Here is a 27,841-nt window from a genome sequence, read left to right as displayed (position 1 = left end):
TTGTTAAGAAAAAAACAACAAATTGTTGCCCCGGAGCCCCCCGTTTCCCCGTGGGCTCCCCGCGGTACCTGCGGGCCGGGGTCCGCCGCCGGCCCTGAGGGCGCTGCCTGAGGGGAGACGCCGCCGCCGCTCCCGCCGCTCGCCCCGCGCCCGCCGCCAGCCAATGGGAAGGCAGAACCGGCCGCGCTCCCGCCCCCTCCGCCCTCCGCCAGCCAATGGGACGGCGCCGCCTCCCTCCCGATCGCGGCGCGCCCCCTCCCCGCCGAGCCAACCGCCAGCGCGCGCGCGCAGGGCGGGGGGGATTTAAAAACGGGCGAAGAAACGGTTGGGGAGAGGGGGCGCGCATGCGCCCTGCGGCGCGGCGCCGTTGCCATGGCGACGATAGGGGACGGGCGCCATGTTGGGGGCCGGGCCTGGCGGAGCGCGGCCTGCTGCCCCCACCGGCGGCTACCGGCAGCTCGGGCCGCGCGGGGCACGCCGGGTGCTGCGGGGCGCTGAGGCGCCCGGAAGCGCTTTCCCCGCGGCGGGGCCACCTCAGCGCCGGCTCCGCCTCAGCCTCGCACCGCCCGCGAGCCGCCCTCAGCCGCCCCCGGTCTCGGCTGCCGTCGCCGCCGCCGCTCTCCGCTCGGTCGCCGCCCCGCCGCCGCTGTCCTGCTGCTGCTCCGCCGCCGCCGCCTCCTCCTCCTCATGAAGCCCGTCGTCGTTTTCGTCCTCGGCGGGCCCGGGGCGGGCAAGGGGACGCAGTGCGCTCGCATCGTCGAGGTGAGGGCGGTGGGCTCTGGGGGAGGGGGGGGACTACACTTCCCAGCGTGCCCCGCGGCACGGCTGCGGGGGGCTCCTGCGGGCGCGGCCGCGGGGCACGCTGGGGGTTGTAGGCTGCACCCCCCCCCCCATTGCCGAGGGCGGGCTGGGCTGGGTGCTGGGGCCGGGGCTGTGGTGCTGGGCACGGCCCTGCCGGCGGGGAGACGTGGCAGGGGTTGGCCGTGTGGCCCTCTGCCGCCTCGGGTAGCGCCCAAGGAACAGCGTTAGGCTGAAATTTGGCTCAGTGCTACGCTATGGTAGAGGTCAGAACGTGTCCTGCCCCCCCAGAAGCTAACCTCGTCTCCTCTTATTTCAAAGAGCCCCAAGCTGGTGGCACAGGATGACGAGGCGTTCTGCTCTGCTCTTCACGATTCTCTTCTTCCAAATACATTTTTACAGTCCTTTGAGATAGAACAGATGCTGAAGAGGAAAGGGTGACTCTTGCACAGTGCAATATTCTCCGCCTAAAAAACAAACAATCAGATTATAATTGCGTAGCGCTCAGGTGGGTAATTACAGAAGTAGTTGATGCTTCCGGACGTGTGCGTGTTGGCTTTGAGGCATTTTTGTTCCCTGAGCACATGCATTTTATTTTTTTTTCATGGAAAGCCTTGAAGGATCAAGATGTATCCATGCCCCAATGAATAAAAATGACAGAACTGTAGTAATGCCCGTGTTTCTGAATCTGCTGATTGTGGAGGGAAAAAGGACAAAGCACCCAACCATAAATTCCAGCACAGGCACATTTAATAGGTCTTCAGTTCTGGCGATGCCCTGGCAGTGCTGTTGCAGTTTCTGCGTGCTGCCATCACACCCAGGCCTTGGTACCTATAACTGGGTTAGGCAAATTTGGTGCAGACTGAAAAATGCCATTCAGACTTCAGTTCTGAAGGATCTTAACCTCAAATTATGGACTCTTCAAACTGGCTTATTCCTTAAATTAAGCGGTGGGATGAAATGTTCATAGCGCTCATAAAGCCGTTTTGGTAAGGTCAAATTCAGTCCCTGGAACGTAGCAAACAAATGAGCTTAAACTGTAGGGAAATTTTTTAAGCTGTCATTAATGGCTTTCACCAAACCATTAGCATAGCCTCGGGGCTGAAGAACCTCCTGTGGCTGCTGCCCTGTGTTCAGAAGTATGAATGCCTCTGGCTTGATAGGCTGCGGTAATTGGATAAAGACCACTTCAGGAGGAAGGATTCAAATGAATCACTGCTACCCTAATTGTAGTTGCAGCTAAAAACGGAAAACTAACTTTGCTTGTACTGTATTTATTTTCTTTCTAAGCCTAGAAAGAGAAGTCCAAAAGATAATAAATGGGAACTTGCTGTAATTCTGCTAATCCTGTTTGCTGCGTGGAAAGACGTTACTGACGGCCTGTGCAGTGGGCTGACTGCAGGAAGCACAAGGGGCTGCTGACAGCAGCGTCTGGCTCTCCCACTCCCTTGGGCAACTCTGCAGGACTTGCTGGCTAAGCCTTGAGGGAGGGAAGGTCTGGGGTGGCTCCAGTGAGGGCTGGGCTCGGGGGAGTCTGTTGGAAAACTTCAGAAAGAGAGAGCATGAACAGGGAAGTATGGATGAAACGCAATCAAGGCACTGTTGAGCACCAGATTTTTTTTTTAAGCTCACACCCTTGGCCTGGCCCTCACAGCCCCCCAGAGAGCCCTAACGCAGGCAGTTGAATGGCCTTCATGCACTCAGTGCTGCCTTCAGGTTGAAAGTGTATTTTTGTTTGGATTTTAAACCCCGTTGGCAGCTTGCCGCAGAGAAAAGGGGCTGCAGCTAAGTAATAATAAACCTCATTCATCCTTGTTGTATAAATGGGCTGATTAATATTAGTTTACATTAGGAACGAATCCGATCCCGTATCTTGCTCTAAACCTGAAGTTTGTGCTCAACAAAAAGTCAGTATGAGCTATAAATACTTCTCAGTTGCTGTACATGCTGGAGATGTGGGACGGAGCACGTCACGTGGAGAGGCCTCGCTTTGCTGAGGTGTGACCCGGTATGATTTTTAGCTTCAAATGACTTTATTCAAAACCACAAGCCCCTGTAGGTGGTTTGTGGAGCTGGCATTAAGTACTACCTGGGAACAATTTCTCAAAAAGTGTTGTAATTGCTTCGCTGACTGTGTTTTACCCTCCCAGAGAAGGGAGATAGCCATCAGTCATTACAGGTAAGATGTGGATTTCCTAAGTACCAGCCTGCATCGTGGCTGTTCAGATCGCAGCCCCTCATTACGGACCGGGCGTGTATTTGTATCAAGTTTGGACTAAAATGGGGAAGTGATTTGAGGGAAGAACTTGTAATAGCAAGTGAAAATGGGTATTGACACAGTGTACAAAAGGGAGCAGCAGGTAAGTGATTAGGTTTCTTTATCTTTGCAGATAAGGTTTGAAGAGACAGCTGAAGGAGGCTGGTTTCCTCTGATACGGAGGGGAGACTTGTGCGTGTATTCCCTAGGCTCACAAAATTGTCACTGAAATGTAAATCCAGTAGAAATGCTGCTCTATTCCTCCTGTTTGGGAGGGGATGAAGCAGAATTCCCTCTTAAGTGCCTGCTCTCTCCCCGCCCTGCAGATTAACTCCCACAGCCTTCCACGGCTGCCTGAGGTAGCGTTCGACATCGCTGGGATGCGGCAGGGCTCTCTATGGGGCAGATGTTGGAGCAGGTAGTTGGATGAAGGCATCTGAGTGCATGTTCTTGAGATCTAACCTTCATGCTTTCCACAGCATTTATCTTTTGTGATTGTGAGGTCATTATGCGTATATAGGACAAAATTAATGTTTTATTACTGACTTTTGAACTTTGCTAATGAAGTAGTTATGGTACAGTCAAGGAAAAATACCACATTCCTCAAATCTGCACAAAATATGATTTCATTAACTTAAACTTTAAATCTTTACAACCTTTGCCTGAAACACAAAGATCCTTTGGGAGAGGGGAAAAAAGCATAACTAAATAATCTGTCTTTATTTCAAGCAAGATGTCAGCTGTTTTTGTTGTTGTTTCTTTGTTTTTTTGGCAAGGTGACTCTGCAGGGATTTGGGGTATGCAAAACACCCCTCCCTGCATACGCAAAATGTAATTAATTCTCACCGCAGCCCTAAGCTGGATATTTCTGTTTAAAATTCAGCCCACAAGGTGGGATGCTGAGCCTCTTCTTTCTGCAAGATCGTAAATGAGAATCCAAGGGGGAAAAGGTGCTAAGTTGTTTTGGGATGTGTGATAGAGATTCTCAGAGGAAAAGAAAACTGCAAAGAAGAAGGCAGTGTATCAGAAACACTCCTCTGGAAGCAGCAGCAGCAGATTTAGTTTTTGCTGTCATGTGTTAATTGTCCTCTGGAAGTCTGCAGAGAGACAGCAGTAACTTTCTTGAAATAAAAGCGTTTTCAGAGTTGTTTGCTCTAAACTCAGTTTTCAAAATCTCTTCCAAGAGTGCCACGTACTAGTAGTCCAGTTAGCTCCGAGTTCTCATAATTGTTTGCTGGAATGTCAGTTCATATTTCTGAACCGTGGCGCTGTTGTGAAACATGGTGAGAGATCATTTAACCCCCCTCAAAAAAAAAAATAAAATTCCCTATATGCTTCCATTTTACAGAACCCAGGCTCGCTCACTGGGCATTGAATTTAGGACTTTCCCAGCCATCCTGGGTGTCTTTTGTTCAGCTCTGCGTTCCTGAAGCACTGGGGTGTTCTGTTTGCCCCCTGCTCCCCCGGAGGCGCTATCAGTGGGATCTCCTTTGTGTGTTTTGTTTTTATTAGTGTGGGTTTTGTGCTTTTTGTTTTGTTTTGCCTTGTGTTTTGTTTTGTTTTCCCCCAGAAGCAAGAATATATCTCTAGCTAGGGAAATCTTTTTTTAATTTTTTTACTGGAATATGCAGACAGAAGGGCTGCTACTGCACGATGATTTATACCTCAAAGTTCTGCTTCTATGTGCAGATTGCCAACGGGGCAGACAAAACTTTTTTAGGTTTAAGCAAAACAAACAAACCCAAAACCCCACACCATGAAGGCTGCCTGCTTTACGCGGTTCTATTTTTATTTCTTTACTAGCTCTTGAAGAGGCTATCTGAGAAAATGGGCAACCTTACGAAGCAACTGAAAGTTGCCAGAAGATATGACAGGCCAGAACTAGGGCAATAAAAGTTTGTTTTTTTATTTGTTCAGCCCTTTGACTTTCATTTGCAGATTAACAACGATAAGCCAAGATAGGATTCAAGGTCAGAGCAGTAATTTGTGTTGCTCTAGCTTCTTTCTTGGCTCCTGCGCACTCAAGGAACTTCCAAACTGTGTAGCAGAGCGGTGGACCACACGGGGCTGAATCGGAAGCAAACCTCGTGCCCCGTGAAAGCTCCAGCACGGGGTCCCAGCAGCAGCTGATCCACACTCCTGGTTCCTTCATACTGTGCTGAGGGAGCGGCCAGGCTGAGCTCTGCCACGTTCAGGTGTGGCACGGATACGAGCCCTCTGCTCTCATTTGCAGTTCATGTGAATCTACTCACCTTTCAGCAAACACAACGTAAGGCTTGTGCTGGCTGCAGGCGGATGTTGCAGATCCTGGCTGGCAGATGACAGATCAAGTGGCAGTGGTGCAGGGAAGAGAAGGGCGTTCTGGAGAGGCGGCAGGCTTGGGGTTTCATTTGGAGATGTGGCACATCCAGATTGTGCGTCCCAGTTTGCCCTGCTGAGTGGAGCCTGATTTCCCAAGCCTTTGTGCGATGAACAAGCAAGCTGTGCTTCGCTCTCTTGCAGAGCATCATTAAGGGCTGTTCTAAGTACCACCTCTCAGGTGGGATTGCTAGAAACTTGAACTTGCCTTTCCACTTCAGTCTGCTTTTTGAAAGCGAGGGAGGAAGGTACCTACACTGAAAACAGATTTTCTGGTAGAGACTGGGGTTATGGTTCTCCAAATGTGAAAACAGTTTTGAAAACAATGAGAGCAGCTTATATGGTAGCTCTCTGCTGATTTCTTCTTTTTTTTTCTTCTAGAAGGGTGTGCCTGTCAGCTAGCATAGTGGAAAACATTATCTATGAAATATGTTTTAGAATAGTGAATTGTTTATTTTCCAAGGTCTAGAAGTCTGTCTAGATCTTAGGTGCATGGCATCCAAGTATTTTATTTTTTTGTTTGTTTAACCTGGTTGCTATTTTAAGCCGACCTTTCAGCCGTCAGCTAATGTTATGGATCTATTCTAAAAGAATGTATGCATTCTCCTGGGAGAATTGGAGGAACTGCTTTTTCATTGTTTGGAAGTCACAGCCCTCTCTTTCTGATTTCAGAGAAGTGGTTGCAACAGGTTCCATCCTGGGGATTGCATCGCGATGGGCTTGGCGCTGCTGGAAAGTGCTGGCACAATGCGAACTTGCAAGGCGTGAGAGCGTTTACCCTGGTGGTGCAGTAACATTACAATCTCTTTTGCGAGCTCTTGGGGAAAGTTAAGGTTTTGTCTGCTTCAGGATGCTTGCTGAGGGTTTGTCTCGCCGAAGATGAAAGAAAACTTTGTGTCCTGGGCACATGGCTTGATTAAAACTGGCAAGAGCAGCATGAGCACCACGTCCCTGCAGCCTGCTGCATATAGACTCGCAGTCAGGCCTTTCTCTGTGCTTGTTTGTGTTGTTTAAACTGACATGTTGTCTTTGGCTCTTGCGCTCAGAGCAGTTAACAAATAGATGTTTTGCCACTGAAGGAGAAGTTTGTTTTCCTTATTGCCTGGTTAATCCGTTCTGAAGGTTACTCCAGAAGACAATTTACTATTATCTAAAACAACTCTATTTATACAGCAGCACTTTAAAACACTTCTATCTTTTACTTTCCCGTTCAGCCGTTAAAAAATAATTTAGTTTGCTGCTGCAAAGGATAGAGAATTCCAAAAATTGTCTGACTCAAGTTTCTTTTCATGCATGAAAAGGGACATGCCAAGGAAAATTAAATGGTTTGGTAATCCTCTAAAACAGAAGGGATTATATTTTTCCTCCTGTTTTCTTCTTCGTTGAAACTTAATGTGAAAAACATCATCGGTCTTTACTTCACCAAGGACTGCATGTTAATTTGGGGTTCAGCAGAGTAAGGTTTCCTGCTTAAGAGAAAAGATTTACTTGGGTTTACGGCTTCTGTAGTCCATAGTTAATATGTAGATTTGCAGTTAAATAGGCATGTCCAAATGCAATGCACATGAAAGCAGGAGTACAGAGAGCTTACAGAAGATATTTGTGGAGGTTTTTCTTCACAGTTACTTAAAGCAAAATCTTGTTTCCTTTTCTTTCCAGATGTGTAGAGTTTTGGAGATTTAGGTAATTATATCCCTTCTTAAATTATGACTATGCAGAACTAACTTTCCACGCTTTTGTGGGTGAAATTGGAAAGCAACTGAAATGTTTTTAAAGCCACTTAGTGGGTTGTGTAATATTTCTGTTGTACTTAGTCCAGTAGCCAAGTTTTTAAATCCCAAGTTCACAGCCTGAAAAAGCATTTAGGCACATTATTATGCTGCTCAGGCACCATTTTTGAAATTTGCTTCAGATGTTGCTGCAGCCGAGCTGATAACCCTGAACTAATTTGCTGCTGCTTTTGTTTTGTAGCAAAAACTTCAGGACAAGTATGTATAGGTGTACTCTGTCTTGGGTATATAGATAGCTTGGGTAATCGCCCAGGAGGTGTCTTTATTGCCTGTTTAGCTTAAGCATTCGTTAAAGAGATGTCTTTACATCTGTTTTTAAGGACTATATTTGTTCAAGGAGTACACTTGGTTAGTTTTCTTGTGATGTTAAATGAGCTGAGCAAGTGATTGTTTTGTGATCTGAATTTTCCCTTATAACAACATGTTTCTCTTTGGTAAGATCTCCCATGGACCGATTAATCTGCTCACAGCCTGCATCTGAGCCTCCCCCAAGGGCAGCCCTCTGGTCACCTCCTTTCTGGGGAAGGACGAACACAGGGCAGGTGTGCGGGGCTGGGTTTGGAGCAGCGTGTGGGCAGGACTGTTTGCTGGCAGCAGTGCTTTCTGTTGGTTCAAGGTATCTGTGCACCTGCACTCTTAGATGCAGTTATAAGTGATGCGACCAAGGCAGAGGAGGAAGTTGCTGTCAGACCTACAACTAGAAAATAAGGACACTGCTGTGCTTAAAGCGTGCCTCCAGCTGCAAAGAAACAGGAATTGGTTTGTGTGCTTTTGTTGTTGTTTTTTTTTTTTTTTTGATTTACCTGTTGTGTAAACCTAGCAATGAAAGACAGTCTTAAAATTTTGAAGAGGCCGTCAGTCAGTAGGTCAAATCTGGCTTTACCGTGTGGAGAAGTGAGGTACTGGAATTGTGTAGGATGGGGTGTAGCTTCTATCAAGTTTGGTGCTTGTTAAATGTCTCATGCACAGTGCAATGTTTCAAGAAGTGCCTCGGGCACTTTGAGACTTTCTCATTTCCAAATGGGATGTTACCTTTGAAAACAGGATGCAAATATCTGACCAAGGCCATGTGAACCATTTAGCCCAAGAATCTCTCTTGCTGTGTGTCCTGAAGATGGAACAGATTTGCCACTAGCAAGCTGCTATTTCTGATATTTTTCTGTTGTAATACAAGGATAAATGTCACTGATAGTGTTGACTGATGTAACCTTGCATGTGTACTAATTCAAGGACATCTGCCTGTTTTTTGCATGTTTCAGAAATACGGCTACACACACCTTTCTGCTGGCGACCTCCTTCGAGACGAACGAAAAAGGCCGGGCTCACAGTATGGAGAACTCATTGAGAACTACATTAAGGAGGGAGAAATCGTACCAGTTGAAATAACAATCAGCTTGTTGAAGAGGGTGAGGAAAGGGCTATTTCCTTTCTAGCTCGCTCTTGCAGACTAAGTGACAAAGCAGTGGCAGTATTCTTCAAGAACTGCCCATTCTCCAATGTAGTATGAGCAGTATGGAATAGCAGACACAGGTGCACGCTGCATGCTGTGCTCCTCTCGGCAATTAGTCATGCTGCTGGCTGGGAGGCAGTGGGTGATGGCCTCTGATACCTAGGGATCTGTGAGAATTTAAATTTTTCTTTTTGGGTTCTCCTAGGGAAACAAATGAAGTTCTGTATTTCTCACTTCCCGTAGCACGCTGTAGGGCTTAGTGGTCAGATCAGTCATATGAGAGTGTAGGGTGAAGGCATTAAAGTTATTAAGTTTCTGTAAGTTTTAACAAAATAGACAGCCAGGTGAAGGAAAGGGGAAGAGCACCTGCTAATGTTTCTGTGGAAGGAGAAACTCCAGTGTTCATCCTTATTTAGATGTCCAGGAAAATAATCAGGGCATCTCCTTTGTGACAGAAAAAAATTTCTGTTGCTCATGCAACTAATTTTCTCTGGAGTTTTTTCCATTAGGCTTAATTCTAGACCAGGGACAGTTTGGCATCTTACGCTGGTATGTGCTGTTACACAATATTGCAGAATATAACAAACAGGCCCAGCTTTAAAAGTTTGAGATACTGAGCTTTATAAAATGGTGTATTCAGTTTAAAAGGAGGCTCTATTGTTTCATCAGTGAAATAAATAGAACACATTGAAGGTGACACACAAAAAAAACCCACTCTGTAAATCTGCAATAACTCTAAGAGAAATACTTATTAATTTGCCATATGAACACTTTGGGGGTGATTGAGCAAGTTGCTAGATAATTGCATGTGCAGGGGATCTTGAAATGAATTCTCTTCTGGCAGGCTATGGATCAAACAATGGCTGCTAATTCTCAGAAGAACAAGTTCTTGATTGATGGATTTCCCAGAAATGAAGATAATCTTCAAGGCTGGAATAAGACTATGGATGGAAAGGCGGATGTTTCTTTTGTTCTGTTTTTTGATTGCGACAACGAGGTAATGAAGTGTGTTAGCCTAACTTCTTTTCTTGCTATGTTGTGAGATTCACTGAAGAACGATAAAACTCAGTTGGGTAGTGAATCTTTCAATATCAAGGGACTGGTGTTGGAGTAGAAGGAAAACTTGATTTGTGAGTTTCAGGCATTTTGGCAACTTGTTTCTGCAGATGAAGAACTGCAGGCTTTTGCAATAGCAAGTGAATAATTACACTTGGTACAATCGTCTGCAAATAAATTTTACTGAAGAAGCACTTCAAAGAATTGCATTCTGGAGCGTTTATAAAAGCTTTAAATATATTAAACAATCATTTGATTCATGTTCAGAAAACATTGCTCTGTTTACTCTTAAAGATTTTAGTCTACTTGTTTGGTAGCAATGTTTGCTTTAATTCTAAAGTGCTGACAGCGTAAGTCTTAATTTTCATAGTTGTGAGCTGTGCTGTAGGATACCTCATAATCAAAGTTGTATTCAGCAAGTCATTAATTATAAGGGCTTTTTGACAATGATACATTATATTAATTAAACAAATGCCATGATATGCTGTCTCTTTAATATGACAGTGCCCTTGAGGGATAAAAACTGATCGTAAAATAACATCTTAATCTGGCTTTCCTCCTTTCTCCCAGTTTTCTAAGAAATATTGCTATTTTTTTCTTAATTGCAAAGTTTTTTAGTCTCAACAAGTGTGGGTCTATTTTTCTGCTTAATAAAGAAAATAAAAGGTTAAGTGAAAACTTTCATTGGGGGTGTGTTAATTTTGAGATTCTAATTTTTACTATAGATGTACTTTGTAGGAAAAAAAAGTCACCTAACTATTGTCCTCTTGCATGCATAAGGTAAATACACTCATGAGGTGTACACGTGTCAGCATTGCTTACTTAACTTTAGGCTTCAAAACTAACAGTTCAACGGGCAGCTTTTAAGTATGGTTTTGTAATTTTTCCTGAGACTTTGCTTTTTAAATCTTCTTATGGCAATGACAAGTAAAAATAATATAACTTCGAATAAATTAACGTGTCATCTTACATAAATTTTTGAGAGAACACACCAACTCTTTTTCAGTGTAAGCATATATTGGTAGTCTAGTCTGACATTGTGCTTTTCAGATCAGAACACATCCATGAAAATCAGATCATTTTCTTTAAATATCTCAAGTTGGAGTCTTATTCACACCACAGAACTTGATGTTGCTTTTGCTTCCACTGACCCTAATTCCATTTTAAGAACTCGCATCTTAATAAACTGGTGAAATATAGAGCTGTCATCCTTTTTCTGTGGAATAATCTTAACTCCCTATGTGAAGTCTGGCTTAAATATATCTGATCTGGACAATATTTTGTATGTCTGGACTATCTAGATTTGTTACTAATTCATAATTTATTTTTTTTTGCTCCTGCTTTTCAGGTAAGCACATTGTGTTTGCGGTTATGATCATCCTTTTGATGTCTTTTGTAGATATGTATTGGTCGCTGTCTTGAAAGAGGCAAGAGCAGTGGTAGAAGCGATGATAATCGAGAGAGTCTGGAAAAAAGGTACTATATCCAAAACTTTTTAGTTCTCTTCTGTTTTACTGTTATTATGTAAATAAATGCATTCTTTGCTTTCTCCTAGAATTCATACATATCTGCAGTCTACTAAGCCTATAATAGACTTATATGAGAGAATGGGAAAAGTCAGAAAAGTGGATGCCTCTAAATCTGTTGATGAAGTAAGTATGTAAGCCTGAAAACACAGGGATGGCAGTGTGTGGGCTACATATTTATGGCATTCTTCTTGGTTGTATGTATGGTCAGTGAAGCTAATTAGGCAGTGATTTCTGAATGAGTTTATTACTGAAGGAGGTTGCGGAACTTTCATTTTGACTTGTAAAGAACTAATTGAGATAGGAATAACTAAGAAATCAATTTGTTCTGCTTGAACATGAGCCAGACTAAAAAGATTTTTATTGTTTCTGTGTTCAGCAGTTTCTTGGCTTTTTCACTTTCATGAGATCTTGCTTTTCTGAAATATTTATTATTGTTCTTATGTCCCGCTTTCCCAGAGTTGGTGCCAATTTTTCTACTGAAGAATCACTATGAAAATTTTAAGAAAAACATCTTTAAATACTATCAATTATTGTGTGCTGGATTAACTTGAAGTGACTGTTTACCTAACACTTCATAAAATTAATAATGTTTTAATCTCTCTCTTTTTAGGTTTTTGAAAAAGTTGTACAAATTTTTGACAAAGAAGGCTAATTCCCAGCTTGAAAGTTCGTTTAAACTTGTGCTTGAATCTTGCTTGAATAGCTGCTACTGCAGTCCACTCTTTGTAATTGTTTTAAAAGGTTTTTTTATTGTTTTTTCACATATTGATTGATGATTGAAAAAGCAGTTAATTACAAACGGATCTGTTTTTTTGATAGGAAATAATTTCTCGTGGCTATAGTATACAAGTTTCAGGGTTCTCCATTAGTATAAGTTCAGTTGCTCATGTGGCAAAATCGTAGTTAAAACACATCTCTGAAGAGACTGTACTGTCACAGTTCTGTGCCTGTCATGGGCGGCCCTTCTTTATTGTCATGCACCTGTCTTTCTTAAGGATCAACTAAACAACAACATTAAGCAATGAGGGACCTGTGTGCCCGTGTTTATCTTTCGGATGTTTGGACCAATTTGAGGAAACATTTTTTTCAGAGTATAATTTTTGTCACAGAGTTCCCTGTTGCCCCCAAACGTGTATTCTGTAAGTAAATCTACAGTTAGTATGAGAATCTGTTCTAGCAGTTCTCACAAAACTATTTAATATGCTGTTCAGCAATAGGCATACAAAGTAGTTTATGGAAAGTGGTGCTGTCTTATGATTCTGGGTGTAAACTGTCTTGTAAGTTCCTGACTATCTGGATGACTCGACCCTGGGCTTTGCCTTGTCTTCGTTTCCAAAAAGTTGAGAATATCATTTCAAAGTCAGGTCAGTTTTCCATTCTCATTTATTTTGAATGATAGTTTAGTTCTTAATTATGGCATGACCTTCACAAGGTGCAAAACTCTTAAATAGTGTACATTAAGCAAAATCTTCTAATAGTTCTGTCTTTTGTAACAAGTGGAAGGGATTTCCTGTATTACTGAAATACTGTGTTACTGAATGCTTTAAGGTTTATTACTTGGGGAAATATTTTTATGGTTAAACTTACGAATTTGTTTCCCTAAAAGTATATAATTTTAATAGTTGCTTTGAAAAGTTTGTAAATGATTGCACTTTTGTTATTATGTGGTCAGCTGAAGGGAAAATATCTGCAGAAAAAGTCCCATTCTCTTAAACAGATTGGGTCCTGCTTTATCACATTCTCTTGCATTAGTATAGTCAGCAGCAATAATAGTTGGGAGAAGCAGATAACTAGCTGAAAAACGGTATTTTAAGCGTTTGTACAGATGTGATGTAATTCTACCTTTTGTTTAAAGTAACCTCCCCCCATAAGATTAGCGTGCATAGGGGCCCAACCATGCATTCCTTGCACACCCTGAGCTTTCACTGAAGAAGCCCCAAGAAGGCTTGAGGATGGGTGTTTTAACTAATTTTAGTGATAGGATTCTTCTTGCTACATTAACTGACATTAGTATTGGTTTGTGATGGGCTGCAAATTACAGGGAATTGCAGTTAGAAAATCTGAGGATTCAGCTTTTCTTTATTGCTGACTTTCTATATTTAAAGAAAGCTTTAAATTAAGCCAAGTTCTAATTAAAATTAGTTTTGTTGGTCCTCATCCTGTGCTCTGATGTGTGCAGGCAGGTTTGTATTGCATGAATACTCGTTTTACTGAGGTTCCTGCTACTGTTGGACTGGGGAAGAGGTGGATACAGAAATAAAGGGTAAACTACAGGGTCTTTTCCAGTATGGTGGTAGTTCAAACAAAGGACTGAGCACAAATACCTGTTTACTATTGCAGAATATATGGACCATGATTACTTCTGTTAGTATGGGAGGCTAATGCTTTTGCTTTATGAATTTTCCTTTAAAATAAATAAGTAAATCATGGAATGTAATTCTTATTGTTTAAGTATGCTGACATAGGATAGGACCCAGTGAAACTACACTTCTGATGTGAAGGCTAAAATCAGGACTTTTTTCAAGACTTCAGGCAGGATTCTTTAATCTCCTTAGAGATTTAATTATCTTTGTTTCTCAGTTACTGGCTCTTACAAATTCTGCTGAGGATAGAATATCTGTTTTTTCTCATCATATACTTTTCTATGTATTTAAGTGCTAAAACAAACAAAAAACCCTTTAGAGCAAGTTGTTTCTTTTTGTTGTTTTTTTTTTAAAGACAAATGTTTTGGCAATACTGAATTTGGAGTGGATTGTAATGTCTGTACAAAGACTAGTTATTTTTGTCCTTTTATTTATTGAAGATGCCATTAAATGTTACAAAACCTTTCAAGTTGGATTTAAAATTGAAATGAAGATTAAAGGTAATATGCCAATGTGTTGTGCCCACTTAGCAGCAAAACTGTACACAGAATTTGAGAAGATCGAATAAACTTTGTTCTGTGGCTTAATAGGAGTGCTTGGCTTAATTTCTCTGTACATATTTATGAAAAACATCCCTTATAACATTGCTAATATATATGTACACTTCATATATCTTGCATGGACAAACACACACGGATATGTCTATAAAGGTTCAGCTTTCAGCATCAGAACTGAAGTCCTGAAGAGATGAGAACTCCGCAGGCATTTCCCTAATCTTTCTTGATTTCTTGACCTTTTCTTGATTATATAGGTTTGTCAAGTTACTACATTCTTACAGTTCTGCAGCAGTAATTCGTTTGGAACGTCTGTGAAAGAAATGGGACTTGGGAAGTGGACCAGGAAACCTGATCCTATTGTGTGGCTACTGTTAGAGATTTATATATATTTTTTTCATTTTCCTTGCTTCCTTGCTCAATCACTGACTTCTTGGATGCTTTTCTGCTACTCTGCATCACAAGTTTATGTGCTTTGCTGGAGATTGTGTTCTTAAAGGAGCTTTTCTTCCATTTGGGGTATTTTTAGTCTAGATGCATCAGTTAAGAACTTGCTTTTGGACACTGGTCATGATTGCCCTTCAGGATAGACAAACTGAAAACTGTTTTGGATATTGGTGGAAGCAGGATTGGTGCAGCATAATTTTTTTAAATTTATTTTTATTTTTTTTAGAAGACAAACAAAAAAAAGTGGAGAGGTTGCCAGGCTTATTTTAAGTCTTCATATTTCACAGAGAGGTTTGTCACAAATGAGTTGTTTATTCACATGTAGGTTTCCAGTAAACAACATGTTGAACTTGAAACCTTACTCTGGAAAGATTTGCACAGCTGGCCTGAAAGGAATGGGAAAAGCAGGGAATTTTCCAACCTGTGTAGGTAGCTTTCTGCTGGTAAAACTGTGTAACCAAATGTTATTTTAAAAACTGTTGCTGAAAGCCTACTCTGAGGATGTGGAGTCTCCTAGGGGACAGACCAACAAGGGTAAGACTCTGGTAGCTTGTCCCAAAGCAAGCTTTCCTCTCCCAAAGGTAGGAGACTTGAACCGAAAATCCCTGCCAGAAAGGTGCTGATTTGTCAGGGGAGCGAGGCAGGAGAGACTGGTGTGGCGAAGACTGCAAGCACGGAGCAGAGGATTGCTGCAGTATAAGATTTTCCCCACTGACAACATGTGTCCTTAATAAAAAGAGGTGGTTTGTGAGGGAATTCCAAGATCTTATGCAAAACAGCAGGGAAATCCGTGTGCTGCTGCCCAGGCTCAATTGAGGAGAATGGGAGAGTTAAAATGGGAAAAAAAATTGGCTCAGTCTGGAGCTGCCAACTGTTGTTATCTGTTGGCAGTTTCGAAGCTGCCAGCAGTTAGGAAAGTTACAGCTTAGTGGGCTACTTTCCTGCTTAGTTTGAAGTTCAGTACCAGTTCGGTCCCTGTTGTGAAGCAGATGTCTCTGAAAGCTGTGAACTGCGGCTGCTCGGTTGGCCTTCTGCTCAGGTGGGGCCGACACACTGAAGAAGAGCAGAGCAGATTACTGCTTCGAGGTGCAGCGCTTAGGGGCTGCTCGCATGGGGCCGTGCGCTTGCTGTAGCCTGAATATCCCCGGAGTAACGGCTGGCTAATAGTGAAAACTGCAAGACGATGCAAAGATGATTCAGCTAATCGGGTAACAAAGGAGACAGCAACAAAAATATTAAGACTTTAGATTGCATAGAGCAGCAGCTCTCGCCCTCTTTTGATCTGCAGACCCTTACAAATCTTCCAGTGGAGATACGGGAGCATAGATGAATTTAATCCTGCTGCTCTCAGCTATTTTTCATGGATTGCTTAGTTTAAGATGGTGGTTTTCAGCCTGTGGTCTGTAGAGTATTTGTTGGTAACAATAGATGTCTTTATTGAGTCTGTTAATCTGCTCAGCTGAAGTATTCTCTATCCTCTTTGCTTTCTGCCTTTTAATGTCTTTTCCTTACCTTTCTGAATTGCAGATACTCTTTGGGATGGCGAAGGGGTGCTCTTACCAATCTGTTCCTTGCAAAAGCAGCAAAATCTTTAAGTACCACCAGCCTACTGCTGTTTCTGCCAGCGAGCTTGGTGCATAATCTATTACAAAACTGATAATAAAGCGTGTTGTGCTATTTTTTAACTATAGAAAATCTTTGTAGTACCTGCGCTCTTTTCTCCTGTGAGATCAGATGTGCCCATCTTGCTTCAGCACAGTGCTTAGCAGCAATTGCATGAAAAAACCTCAGTCAGTAGACACTGAACTAGCAGTGACCTGTCATGCTTCGATGGGAGCAAGTGAGATGATTGAGGAGGGGAGTGAAGATACTTAAGGAAGCTCAGTCAATTCTGCTCCACTAATCACACTCCGGCTTTAGATACCTATCTGTTCTGCGCGGCAGCGATGCTTGGATTTACTCTAGCTCATCTTTTCACAATTATGCTGGATAGAAATTCATACAAATGCGCTCCCTGCCTAGAAGTTGGCTGTCTCTGCTTGTTCTCTGCCACCTTGAATTTCAGGAGTTACAGTGGCAGGAATTTACCTCGGGGTAAAGCTGTAGATTCTAAAATGGGCAGAATGAAGACAAATTGAGCCATTCTTGTGAAGAGCTAGATGCACAGCTCATTTCGCTGTGAGCAGCGATGCCAGGCTATTTTGTCATCCTGGTTTATAACTGTATTCAGACAGCAAAAGAGAAATCTTCTCTTCCCCCTCAAATATTTGGCAGAAAGCTTGCTTTTGTCTAAAATGCTCCTTAAGTACTGTGCAAAATATTCAATGCTAAACCAAATAACAGTTTGAGTTGTGCTTTTTCTTTCTAATTTACAAATAGGAGGGTTTGGTTTAGTTTCATGTAATAGCCCGCTGCAGCGAGACAACTCTTGGAAAATGCAAGGCGCCATCCCAAAAGATATTATCTGTTTTATTCTGGAGGGCTTTTTAGCACAATGCAGTTCCTTTATGGTAAGAAACAGCAAAGACTGCGGGATTGCTGGGCAGCTCTCAGAGTAAGTATGATATACGATGGTATATGGAAATGGTATCTTATAAAGCGGATCCCTTTGCACAAAGCTAAACCTCTGTGCTCAGCACACGTTTTCGTTTAGTGCTGTGAGACGTGAAAAGGTATTTTGGGATGACTTCTCAATTGGATCAAGTCTTTGGAATGAAGCTCAATCTATCATGGGGGACTTCAGGGACTACCAGAATCTGTCAAGGTACTTGGAGGATCAATTTAACGCGTGGTGGCCTCTTCATGGAGCTGTCTCTTCAGGTTGCTGCTTGGGGCATTGCCACTCTTGTCTTCGAAGCGAGATCCAGCTGAAGTCCCCTGCTGTGATTACCAAATATTCCAATGATATGTTCTAACCCAAATACCTCTTGTCATCCGAGTACCTCCTGGGGTTACGTTTGCTCTGATGGAAATCATCAGTGCCTTTTTTTCAGGGGAGGACTGGCACAGAACAAAGCTCAGCTGCTGGCCCCACCTCATACTCCGCACACACACATTTCCTTTGGGAGGGAGATGTTCTGTGGGTGTTGTAGTGGCTTGTCTACTTCCATTTTAGTTTCCAGGCCACTCACCCTGGATGGACAAATTTTCCCAGCAGCAAAGCACCTCCCTACCCCAAGAGGGGAGATGGTTGCTGGAGAGTTAGAGCAGCCCTTGGGCACAGGAGACAACGATGTCATGAAACATCCTGGATACATTTCACAAATGAAAGTGTAATCAGCAGCCACATTTTTGCTGGCTAATCAGAATGTCCATGGAAAATAGACATAGGGGTAATTTTACCGTATTCTTTTTCATTTAAAGTTTTCTGCGGAAAGAAAGTGCATTTGACCGCTTCCTTGTGACACAGAGCTCGGCATTTGAAATGCTTGTTCCTGAAGCGAGCACTGCATTTGGCTCACCATGTGTGACTTCTTGTGAAGCTTCCCTGGGCTCTTGGATGCTGTTCCTGCCAGCAAGAGCAGATTGCTTCCAGCAATAAACATCCCACAAAATTATGTATGTTCTTTAAGAAAAGTACCAAGATTTTCTGCTAATTGCAAAAATACATAATGGATGCCTTCAGCATCTGTTATTTATTCTATAACCAGCTTTCATCCAAAAGTAACCTTTAAACAAACATTAAGATTGGATAGTTTAACTGTTCCAATGTGTCACACACATCTACACCCTCCAGTTTAATTATGTTTGAAACATGCTTGTATTTGACTCTTAGTGAGAGGGAGAGTTGTTTATATCTCCAGCTCGTAGACGTTCACAACCTGGAGAAGACGATGCTTGGAGCCAGACGCGAAAGCCTGTCTCGGGCGTTTAGCTTTGCTTTTTTGGGAAGCGGCCCCACAGCCTCCTGGAGGTAGGATTGTGCTCGCAAGGCAATTGCTTAAATGTGCCACAAGGAGGGGTGCAAGGTTCACCGAGAAGAGGACGCGGATTGCAAGTGTCGTTCATAAGCTGTGCAGTATTCCCCGTGCATTGAAAGACCTAGTTTCCTTAAAAAGCCTTTTTATTTTTATTTTTTTTTCTTTCTGATAATGTAACTTTAAAAAAAAAATCCCATAAGGAAACATATTTTGGGATGGCGTTTTGTTGCGGAGAAATCTGCTATATTGGTAACTTGGCAACAGTGAACATCATCAGGCTTTTGTGTCAGTTTATTTAATTGTATCTAAGGAGAAAAACAAGATGGTGCCAATTTAATTATTGCGGATGTTCTGTGCCACCAGGTTCGTGATAGGTTTGTCATTCCCGTCCTGAAACAACTATGGAACTCTCTGAGCTTGTCTTGGGTGAGATCTTTCCATGAGAGAAAGAGTCATATACCTGGTGTCCTGGAAACTGTGTGTTCCTGGTGTCTTCATCCCAGGCTGATGGAGAGACTTCTCTGAGAAGTGAGAGCTGGCACGGGGAGCACCAGAGGTGAAGCTACTGGGAAAAGCTGAGCGCTAAGCACCTGGTTCCCTTCCACAGGGCAATTTTAGCGGAAAATGTGTAGCTACACAGCCAAAACCTGCACTGTTTTGGCTCTTGAATGATAGTTCTTGACAAAAGCTAGTTGCTAATTGCTTACAGAATAGCTCAGGACCTACTGGCCGTCCTGCCATTGCTGCCCCATGCTGCAGTTTCAGGATGAGCCTGCTTTAGGATCTGTGCTTTAGGACCCGTCAGTGCAGTGTTCTTAGGGCACTGCTTCGTGTTGGAAGAGAAGTGCCTTGAGAACAAGTTAACACAATTGCAGCCAGAGTCAGAACCAAAACCAGCTTGGGATTCTCCTTCCCCTTGTGGGGTGTGACATCCCGCAGTACTTGTGTCCAGCTCTGCTGCACGATAAAAGGCTAGATAATTATGCTTCAGATAACACGTGTCTTTAAAAGTTAATAAGAACATCACTTAATTAAAATAAGGCACAAATGACCTTAATAGTAATAAGAAAAGGTGATAACCTTCATTTTGAAAATTAGTTGAAAAATGATTCATCCATTAACTGTCAGTGTGACAGAAATTACTGAGGGGAAGGGAGATTTTGAGTCCTAGGGGGAGAGCAGGTAGGTTTCTGCCATCCCAGTACGCAGAGGGTCACCACAGCAGCTAACCATGGTAGGCAGGAGGCATATTAAGAGCCTTAATTAGCTCTGTTGTCACTTTTCCATCATGAGCAATTAATTAGCTCCTGCCTTATCTATACTGCTGTCCCCTCTCAGAACTGCACGGTCCCATAACAATATGAGCTCTGGGGAAAAGAAAGGGATAAAAGTGGGGAGGTGAGAGCCCTCCAGAGCAGCTAAGGAAATGCTGAAGGGTCCCAAAAGGGTAAGGTCTTTGGCAAAAACCACAAGGTGACCCTGATTAGCTACTAATTGCTTTCATTGGTTCCAGCAGGGAAACCAGCCCAGGTGCCCAGGGCTCTGTGGTGAGGACAGGGACTTGCTGGCAGGTTTCCCTGAAGGTGGTGTGAAATTGCAAATTAGGAGCCCAGGTTTTGGTGTCCTGGTAGGGCAGGGCTGTTCCTGCAGCCTCTGCTTTGGGATCCAGGGAAGGAGCAGAGGTGAGCGCTCTGGGTTTGGTTATCCCTGCTTTGTTTTGTTTTGCTTTGCTTGTGGGTGAAGCTCTCAGTGCCGCTGGGCTGTCCAGAGGCAAGGTGCTAGGGGGGTTTGCAGTGCCGGGAAGGTATGGCTGAGTTCTTTCCTTGTGTTTTGTTGGGTGTCATAGAGTGTAAAACTTCTGTCCCTTAAGACAGAGATCTGCAGCTGGCACGGGCTGCCCGTCCTGTCTGGGGCTCCCTTTCCCAACACAGCGAGCATCTCAAAGCCCCTGGCTGGCTGAGGAGCTTGGTGGCACTCAAGGGGACTCCAGTGCCACAAAGTCTGCGTGACTGAGAAGCCTGCCAGGCGCTGCGAGAACACAAAATTAGGTTAGAAATCAGCTGGGGTTTGGTTTTGTCTTTGCTTTCTGATTTCCCCCCCTCCCCTTTTTTTTCTGGTTTGTTTGTCTCTGTCCAATAACCACAATGAGTAGAAAAGTTGTTTTTTTCTTTTTAAAGCAGACTCAGATTTCCATGTCATCCCTTATTTTTAGGAGTTTTGCTTAAAGGGGGAGAGGGAATCCAAAACCAGCGCAACACAAAACCAAACTGACTCCCTCCAGCTCCAGTCCTCTCGCTGTGCCCTACCTGGGAACACTTCCCAGGACACTGTTAGGTGGTGCCTGTGGCAGGTGAGCCCCTGTTTGGGGGACAGGTTCCCTGGGGATGTGGGATCCCCATTTGGGCCCTGCACAACTCTGCCTGCGTATATGGACACCAACAGTCCCCAAACCTGCTCCTTTAGGGGTGATGCTAGAGGCATCCCATGAGGTCTTCAGGGGTGAAGCACAGACAAAACAAATTAAAAATGTTTCCAAAGGTGAAAAAAGCCCCAAGCTGCCCTATTATTTAAAGGAGCTGCCTCCCCTGCGTGACCTTTGGGTGCATGCTGATGGGTACCTGCCGCAAGGATTTAGTCTAGATCCAAATCCCCTCTCCCTCTGCCTTTCTCCCCTGAAATGGGAGCTGTCATCATGCTGCTCAATCTTTTAAGTCGGCCTGAATGCTGCTTGTCTCTCTTGCTTAATAAAAGCAAAAAGTCTCTGGGAATCTGCATGAGGTCATTGCTCTGTTTTAAGGTGTGTTCTCTCCCATTGTCTTTAGTATTGGCCTGGTCTCTGCTTTATGATCCAGGTGAAGGCACGTTCCCCACGAGAGGGTTGTTGTAGTGGAAGCAGGGGAGGCAGGAAGGGCTGTAGGTCTGTGAATATATCCACTGAGGCCACCGTGGGTTCCCTCCTTGCTTCATGGGCAGGAGGAGCCCTGAGGTCGCCCCTCACCTCCTGGGCAAGAGCATTGCTGTGGGCTGGATGGTGGTGGAAAGTGGTCTCTTGCTGCTCTCCGGTAGGAAGCACAGCTGTGAAACTGCTCGAAATACTCATCAGAAGTAATAAAAGCTCAGCTGCTAGGAAGATCATGGGGGTGGGCCAGCAGTGGCGTGTCTGAGAGCATTGGGTTGCTGTGATGCAAGCTGTGCATCTCAGGTGGGGTAAGCCCTCTGCCAGGGATGAAATAAACTCTTGCAGCTGGGATCTCTACCTGCTGAGCTGGTCTGGTCATTTTTGGCCTCAGACCACAGCCCATTTGATGTCTTTAAACAAATCAATCAAAGGGCAGCGGTGAGGAAGAAAACACAAACAGGAAGGGCAGGATGGAAGAGCAGGTTTCAGAGCAAGCTGATGCCATAAGGGGGGATAAATCCCTGGAGGGTGTGTGAAAGGGATGGCTCCAGTACTGACGTGGTCAGAATTTGGGTGGAAATGAGGAGGGGGGGAGCTGTCTGGCTCTGGACAATACCTGGCGACTTGCGGAGAGGAAGAGCAATGAGGCTGATGAGAGGTGACCTGGGCAGGTCACTCAGAAAATCTGGTTTTCTGGCCCAGGGAGGACAGGGCAGCCTTGGCCTGATGTTATCAGGGGCTGTGTGCCAGGGAGGAGGCAGAGATGTGGGTGGGAGTCTCTGGGACAGTGTCCTGAGGAGTGGTGATGTCTGTCAGGAAAGGAGATTTCAGCAAAATCTGTTTTTTTTTTTTTTTTTTTTTTTTTTTTTTTTAATAAAAAAATCATTATTTTTTTATCTGTATATGCTCACCTGGCTGGGTGAGCAGAGAGCTCCAAACCTTGCTATGCGGTGAGGCGGTCCCAAAGCCCACGAGATCCCAAATCATGCATCTCTGTAGGACTTTGGCATCCAGCTCCTGCTGGTTGAGCTGAAGTGACTTTCCCAAGGGCATCCAGGTTTCCTGGGGCATAAAAGAGAGGCAACCCCAAATATCTCAGTTAACCTTAAACTCCCATAGCACCCCATCTCTTCCTTAGCCTACTTAACAGGCAACAGCTCAGGGTACCTGTTAGTGCAAAGCCTGCTCATCAACACGTTTGTATTGGTTTAACACCAAAGTTGGTGTATTTCTGGGGTAATCACAAAAACGCATTGGTTTCTTGTTTCTCTCAATGACATTCTGATTTTAAGATGGCGATGTCATGACTAGAAGGGACCTGCTGAATAAACAGCCATCGCTTCTCTTTGTGAAGAGATTGTTTTGTTGTGCTTGCAGAAAGGACTTCTGCTGCCATGTGTTGCCTCTTAAAAGCAAAAGGAATAATAAGCAACAAAAGAGTCTTTAGATATGGTGCCTATTTGGAAGGAAAAATCAGGTTTGCTATCGTGTGCGTCGTTCAATTTACTTTATATTAATTTGAGCTTTTCTTTTCAGCGCGACCTGATTAGTTCCATATGTTTTTCCCCATGGCTTGGCCAGTAAAACTGCTTGTCTGAGTCATCAACTAGATAAATAATTGGCAGCTCCAAGGGCCCATCTCTTAAATCATTCCGCAGCCGCTTGTGGCCCGAGCAGATCCCGGTTGCTTGTGCATTTGAGTCAGCTGTAAAGTCTAATCTGGGCTTTCACTGGCCCCAGGGGACCAACAAACCGCCGATTACGGAGCCTCACGTCGGCTTGTCTTGGCACGGCCGCTGGAAGAACGCAGCGAGCCGCTGGGGACCGCGCGGTCGGGGCTGGTATTTATGGTCGGGGCCGAGGAGCCGTCCCAAAACGGGCACCCCGGGGTGCACACCTGGCAGCCCTGTGGTTTCTCTGCGGGGACCTGGCACGGGGCCTGGGCTTCCCCGGGGCTGAGCTGCTCCATGGGGACCCTGTGCTGGCATCTGCCCTTGAAGGGGCCCGTCCAGCCTCGGGCTGTCCTGGCATCTTTCTCTTCTCCAAATGTAGCTCGGTCCCAGGTGCAGCTGGTTGAAAGGCAGCCCCCAGCTGTGTGGCAGGGATCAAGAAGCACAGCTACATGGGCTGCATGAATATGGCCCCGTGTGGCCTCTGCCTCGTCACAGCTCAGCCCTGTGCCAGCAGCAATAAGGTGGGCACGGGCTTGTTCCTTCACCCATGCTCCTCTTCTGGGAGACTCAATTCCCTCTGCTCATTCCCTCTGCTTAAATAAGAGAAACGCTGGACATCAGCTCTCCTGTCCCAGCTAGTTATTTCTGGCTTGGTTTATTTTATTTTATTTTTTTTTAAGGGTGCCATGTGGGTTTTGCTGAAATCAGATCCAAGCAGTAACCCCACCGTGGTGGGAGAAGTCGTGCTGCTGTCCTGAGATTGCAAAGGGAGCTGAACTGGATGCTCCCTTCCCTGGACGTGGGGTTTGGAGGGTATGACTACAGCTTAAAATACAAGGAGGTGCCAAAAGCAGGATGAGAGATAGCTCGGCAGCGATCTCTGAGCTTGAGGAAAAAGAGTGTAAATCTGGAACAGGCCCACGGTGTTCAGAGCTGGCTCCAGGCATCTCAGCAGGGGAGGCATGGCTTCTGCTGGGTTGGAAAAATAAAGTGTGCCTCTTGTGAGATGTCCTGGCCCCTTGGCTTGTGTTAGGTGTGTTTGGGGTAAGCCTGGTGCCTCAGAGAGATGTCCCTGAGCCCCACGGCACGTGGTGGACATGGGGAGGAGGCAGAGCCCTCCTGCCCTTCGGGTGGCATTGAGGAGTTAGGTAAGTGAAGTTAAAGGAGAATGAAGGGATTGCACTGGGCTAGGATAAAGATCACGTTAAATTACTGCAGTGTGTGACAGTGGTGCCCAGCAGGGCTGAAATGAGCTTCAGGGAGCTGAAGCCGAGCAATCGGTGTGTTATTATGTGCACATCTCTGCCACAACACAAGCCAATGTGGCTCCTGCCATGGCAGTGCCAGGCCTGGGCCTCTGAGGCCTGCTCAGGTCCTCCTTTGGTGCCTGCATTGGGCTTTTTGGGGCTCCCAGGAGCTCAGCAGCCTCTCTGTGCAAGGAGAAGGGCGCTGGGCAACCCCACTGGTGAATGGGGCCAACAGGAGAGTGTTTCCCAAGGAAATGGTTAACTCCTCTGAGCAGCCCGTGCACAGATGGACACTCTCTTCTTGCCTAACCTTCCTCTTGTAACTTCTTCCTTCTCTCTGTCCTCTTGAACATTTTGATGTGGATCTAGATTAGGGTTTTGCAAAAACAACAGCTCTCTTCCATGGCTGCCCAGTACCTTCTCCTCCTCTTCCAGCCCAGGAAGGACCAGCACTGGCTCCTGACCTCCCTGTGGTGTCCCTCTACCCCCAGCACAGACCTGCTGGGGGAGAGGGGTGAGAAGAAGCAGAGGGCTGGAAGAAGCATTTGGTTAGTCAGTGCGACTGGCCAAGTTGAATTATATGTTAAAGTTTGACAGTTGTTGATGTGTTGAGCATTTTGTACCATTACAGGATTTTAGGAGTCCCAATGCAGATTTTCTATAATTTGTTTGCTGTGATTTGAGCGTTTTCCTTGAAGAAAGAAAATTCGCCATGCAATTTACTGCATGCATGTAAATTTTTTTTTAATGTGAAGTGGAAGCAAGCATCTGAAATCATTCTTCTCCTTCTGACAGCAACATCTGTAAAACCTTAAGGCTGGGAGGAGGCAGGAACCAAGAGATTTATAACCCCCCGCTGAAATATTGGAACGACCTTATTTCCCGGCAATTAGCTTTGCTCAAAACATTTTTGTTTCCTATTAGAAGCAATCTACTAACATTTATATTGATGTGTTTAATAGTTGTTGGCCATCTCTGAATTCCAGCAGGCAAGGCAGAAGGGGAGGGGAGGAACACGCTCTCTAAACTGTGAGCACATTTGTGTTGCATTGTGTGTTGCGTTTGTTGATAGTGGTGAAAACATCCATCACGCTATGCTCTGGGATGGGGATGACATCTTTTGGGAAAGGGAAGGGAATTGGTCCTTGGCCAAAGCTTCCCTACCGCTGCAGTGCATCAGGATGAGCTCCAGCGCCTTTGCTGGAGAGGGGATCTTGGTTCAGCCGAAACTCACCAAGAGTGGAGAAGTGAGGAGAGGCGAGGAAGGAGCCGCCCCTACACGTAAGATGCTGTTGGAATGAGTAAGGGCACTGATGGACAAGCTGGGATGAGGCAGTGGGAGAGGATACCATTGCCAAGCCCAGGGGCACAGAGACAGGCATGTGTCCAACTCAGCTCCTGCATCCCAGTGCCTGGCAGACGTCAAGAACAGTTTAACCCTAAAATTAGGATGAAAAGCAGGTGGCTGGGAGGGCCGCTCCTGTCCTGCAGCGGATGTGACCATCTCCAGCAGAGCAGAGAGCTGGTGACAGCAGCTCCCGAGGCCTCTCTGGGGCAGTCTGGGAGAGAGAATTTCTCACAGCCTTCAATGAGAAGTGATTTTTAGTTAGATGAGGGGGGATCTTGAGAGCATGATGTCATGGGATGAAACTGAGAATCGTATTTTAGGCTGAGTTGCAATGAGGAAAGTCTAATGTCTGAATGCATTCATAGCCTGGGAGTGAATGCTGTGACAGTATTGTCTTCTAGGAGCCGGAAAAAGAAATGCCTGCTTGCTCCTTGGCTTTGAGCTCAGGCAGATAAATGTATCTAGATAGAGTTGTGAATGGATCTTAAAAAAGATTAATGGTTTAATTATTGAAAAAACACTGTTTTAGGAATGTTGAAACAAAGTGAATTTTGAAATATTGAGGATGTTTAAGGACAGTTACTATTTTTTTTTTGAAACGATTTATTTGCTTTGAATTTTATTTTTTATTTTTTTTGGGGGGGGGCAGTGACTTGAGATATTATTAACTGGCTGTGGAATGTTCCTGTGATGGGCAGCATGGAGGAGGAGCTTTCTGGGGAAACGCTGTAGCCTTGCCTATGAGGGATTGTCGTCCTTAGTATTCAGTGGGATTTTGTTGTCTGCTTGCTTTCTGGAGGTTTCTTGGTTTCTTTCACCAGGAGATACCACTTGGGAAGTTTGCTCCAGGACAGACAGCCGATGGTGTCGACTCAGTTTAGTTTTAAGTACAATGACAATTCACTTGCTTCGTCTGAAAAAAGCCATTCCTGGCCCAGCTGCTTACAGCTATGCCACAATTTGCCATCCCCTATGCTGTGCAGTTGTGACTGTTTTATCAGGCTGTGTGGTTAGCTGAATAACCACATGGTCCAGGTTAAAAACTGATCCCTTCTGGAGCTGCAGCAGTGAACACGGAGCTTCAGGCATCAAGGATGGCCGTTTCTTAATCTGGTTTGACTTGAGAGCCATGGCTTTGCGCAGTCACACCTGAATATTCAGCCACTTGGATGATTTCTCCCCAGAAATCACTCGGTGGCTGAAATGCTTTCCCTAGTTGTGCGCACGCTGTGTTGAAATAGCCACTTAGGACCAAACCTACACCTGCAGGTGTAGAGGCTGTTTTGACAACCTTGGAGCAAAGATGCCTCAAAGAGGCAGTGGTTACCTGCCTCTAGTGCCATGAGCTGGGTCCTCTGTGTGGCTTGGGGCACCTCTGCTGAGGTTGCTTGGGGCTGGACATTGATAAATGTCTTTGAGATGCAGCAGCAAAGTCCTCCTTGTCCATTTGTGTCCATAGATGGCCAGAGCACAATAAGGTGAACTGAACAGCAGGCAGAGGATGGGGACACCATGCCTCGCCGAGCACACGGGGATGTTAGGTATGGAGAAGATCACATCTCCCCTACTCTCTGCTGCATGGCCTGCCGTGGAGGGAGGGTGCTGCTGTCAGTCAGCAGCCTGCCTCGCTGCAGGCATTCCTGGCACAAGTCTCTTCAGGTTCGCCTCTTTGTGTGTAGTCAAATAATTCCCCCTCCAAGGAGCTCATTTGTCTTTCTTTTTCTTTCCAAGAGGCCAGGGCAGCTCCTGCTCCCCATCCTTCCCTCCTGAGAGAGGCTGAAACCCCCCTGCTCTTCGCTGTGGGCACTGCTGTGTGGGCCCAGCATAAGGTGACGTGGGAGATGGATTCTCTTGCATATTCACCTTCACTTATATATATTTTTTGTGTCTGTAAAGCAGTGCTTAGATGGATCCAGAGACTTTCTCATATCACATTTCCATGGGTCTGGGTTGACACTGCCTGGTGCCACCAGCTCCTAGGAGGTCCCAGGGCACAGCAGCTGGTCATGCAGCGGGCAACCTGCCCTGCTCCCCTGGCTGAGATGCAAGGGGCTGCTAGGAGTTGCCAAAACCCCTTAGGAGAGATAAACAAACAGGGAGAGGAGGAGGGCTGCTGAAGAACAATGACGGTTCCACCCCAAAAGGGATAAAC

At 45.0% G+C, this 27,841-nt stretch overlaps 1 protein-coding gene across 1 annotated transcript; it reads left to right on the top strand.

The window, feature by feature from the left end:
• The first annotated feature begins 658 nt into the window (after nt 1-658).
• Nucleotides 659-14,188, top strand: CMPK1 (cytidine/uridine monophosphate kinase 1). Its single transcript, XM_032192383.1, has 6 exons — nt 659-762; nt 8,463-8,609; nt 9,498-9,650; nt 11,109-11,185; nt 11,265-11,361; nt 11,849-14,188. Exons 1-6 carry the CDS (start codon nt 688-690, stop codon nt 11,888-11,890), a joined length of 591 nt encoding a protein of 196 aa, XP_032048274.1. The 5' UTR covers nt 659-687; the 3' UTR covers nt 11,891-14,188.
• Nucleotides 14,189-27,841: the final 13,653 nt, after the last annotated feature.

This window comes from Aythya fuligula, chromosome 8 (genome assembly GCF_009819795.1).
Source record: "Aythya fuligula isolate bAytFul2 chromosome 8, bAytFul2.pri, whole genome shotgun sequence".
Lineage (NCBI taxonomy): Eukaryota > Metazoa > Chordata > Aves > Anseriformes > Anatidae > Aythya > Aythya fuligula.
The sequence above is the reverse complement of the archived record's forward strand: the minus strand, read 5'-3'. Positions and strand labels throughout refer to the sequence as shown.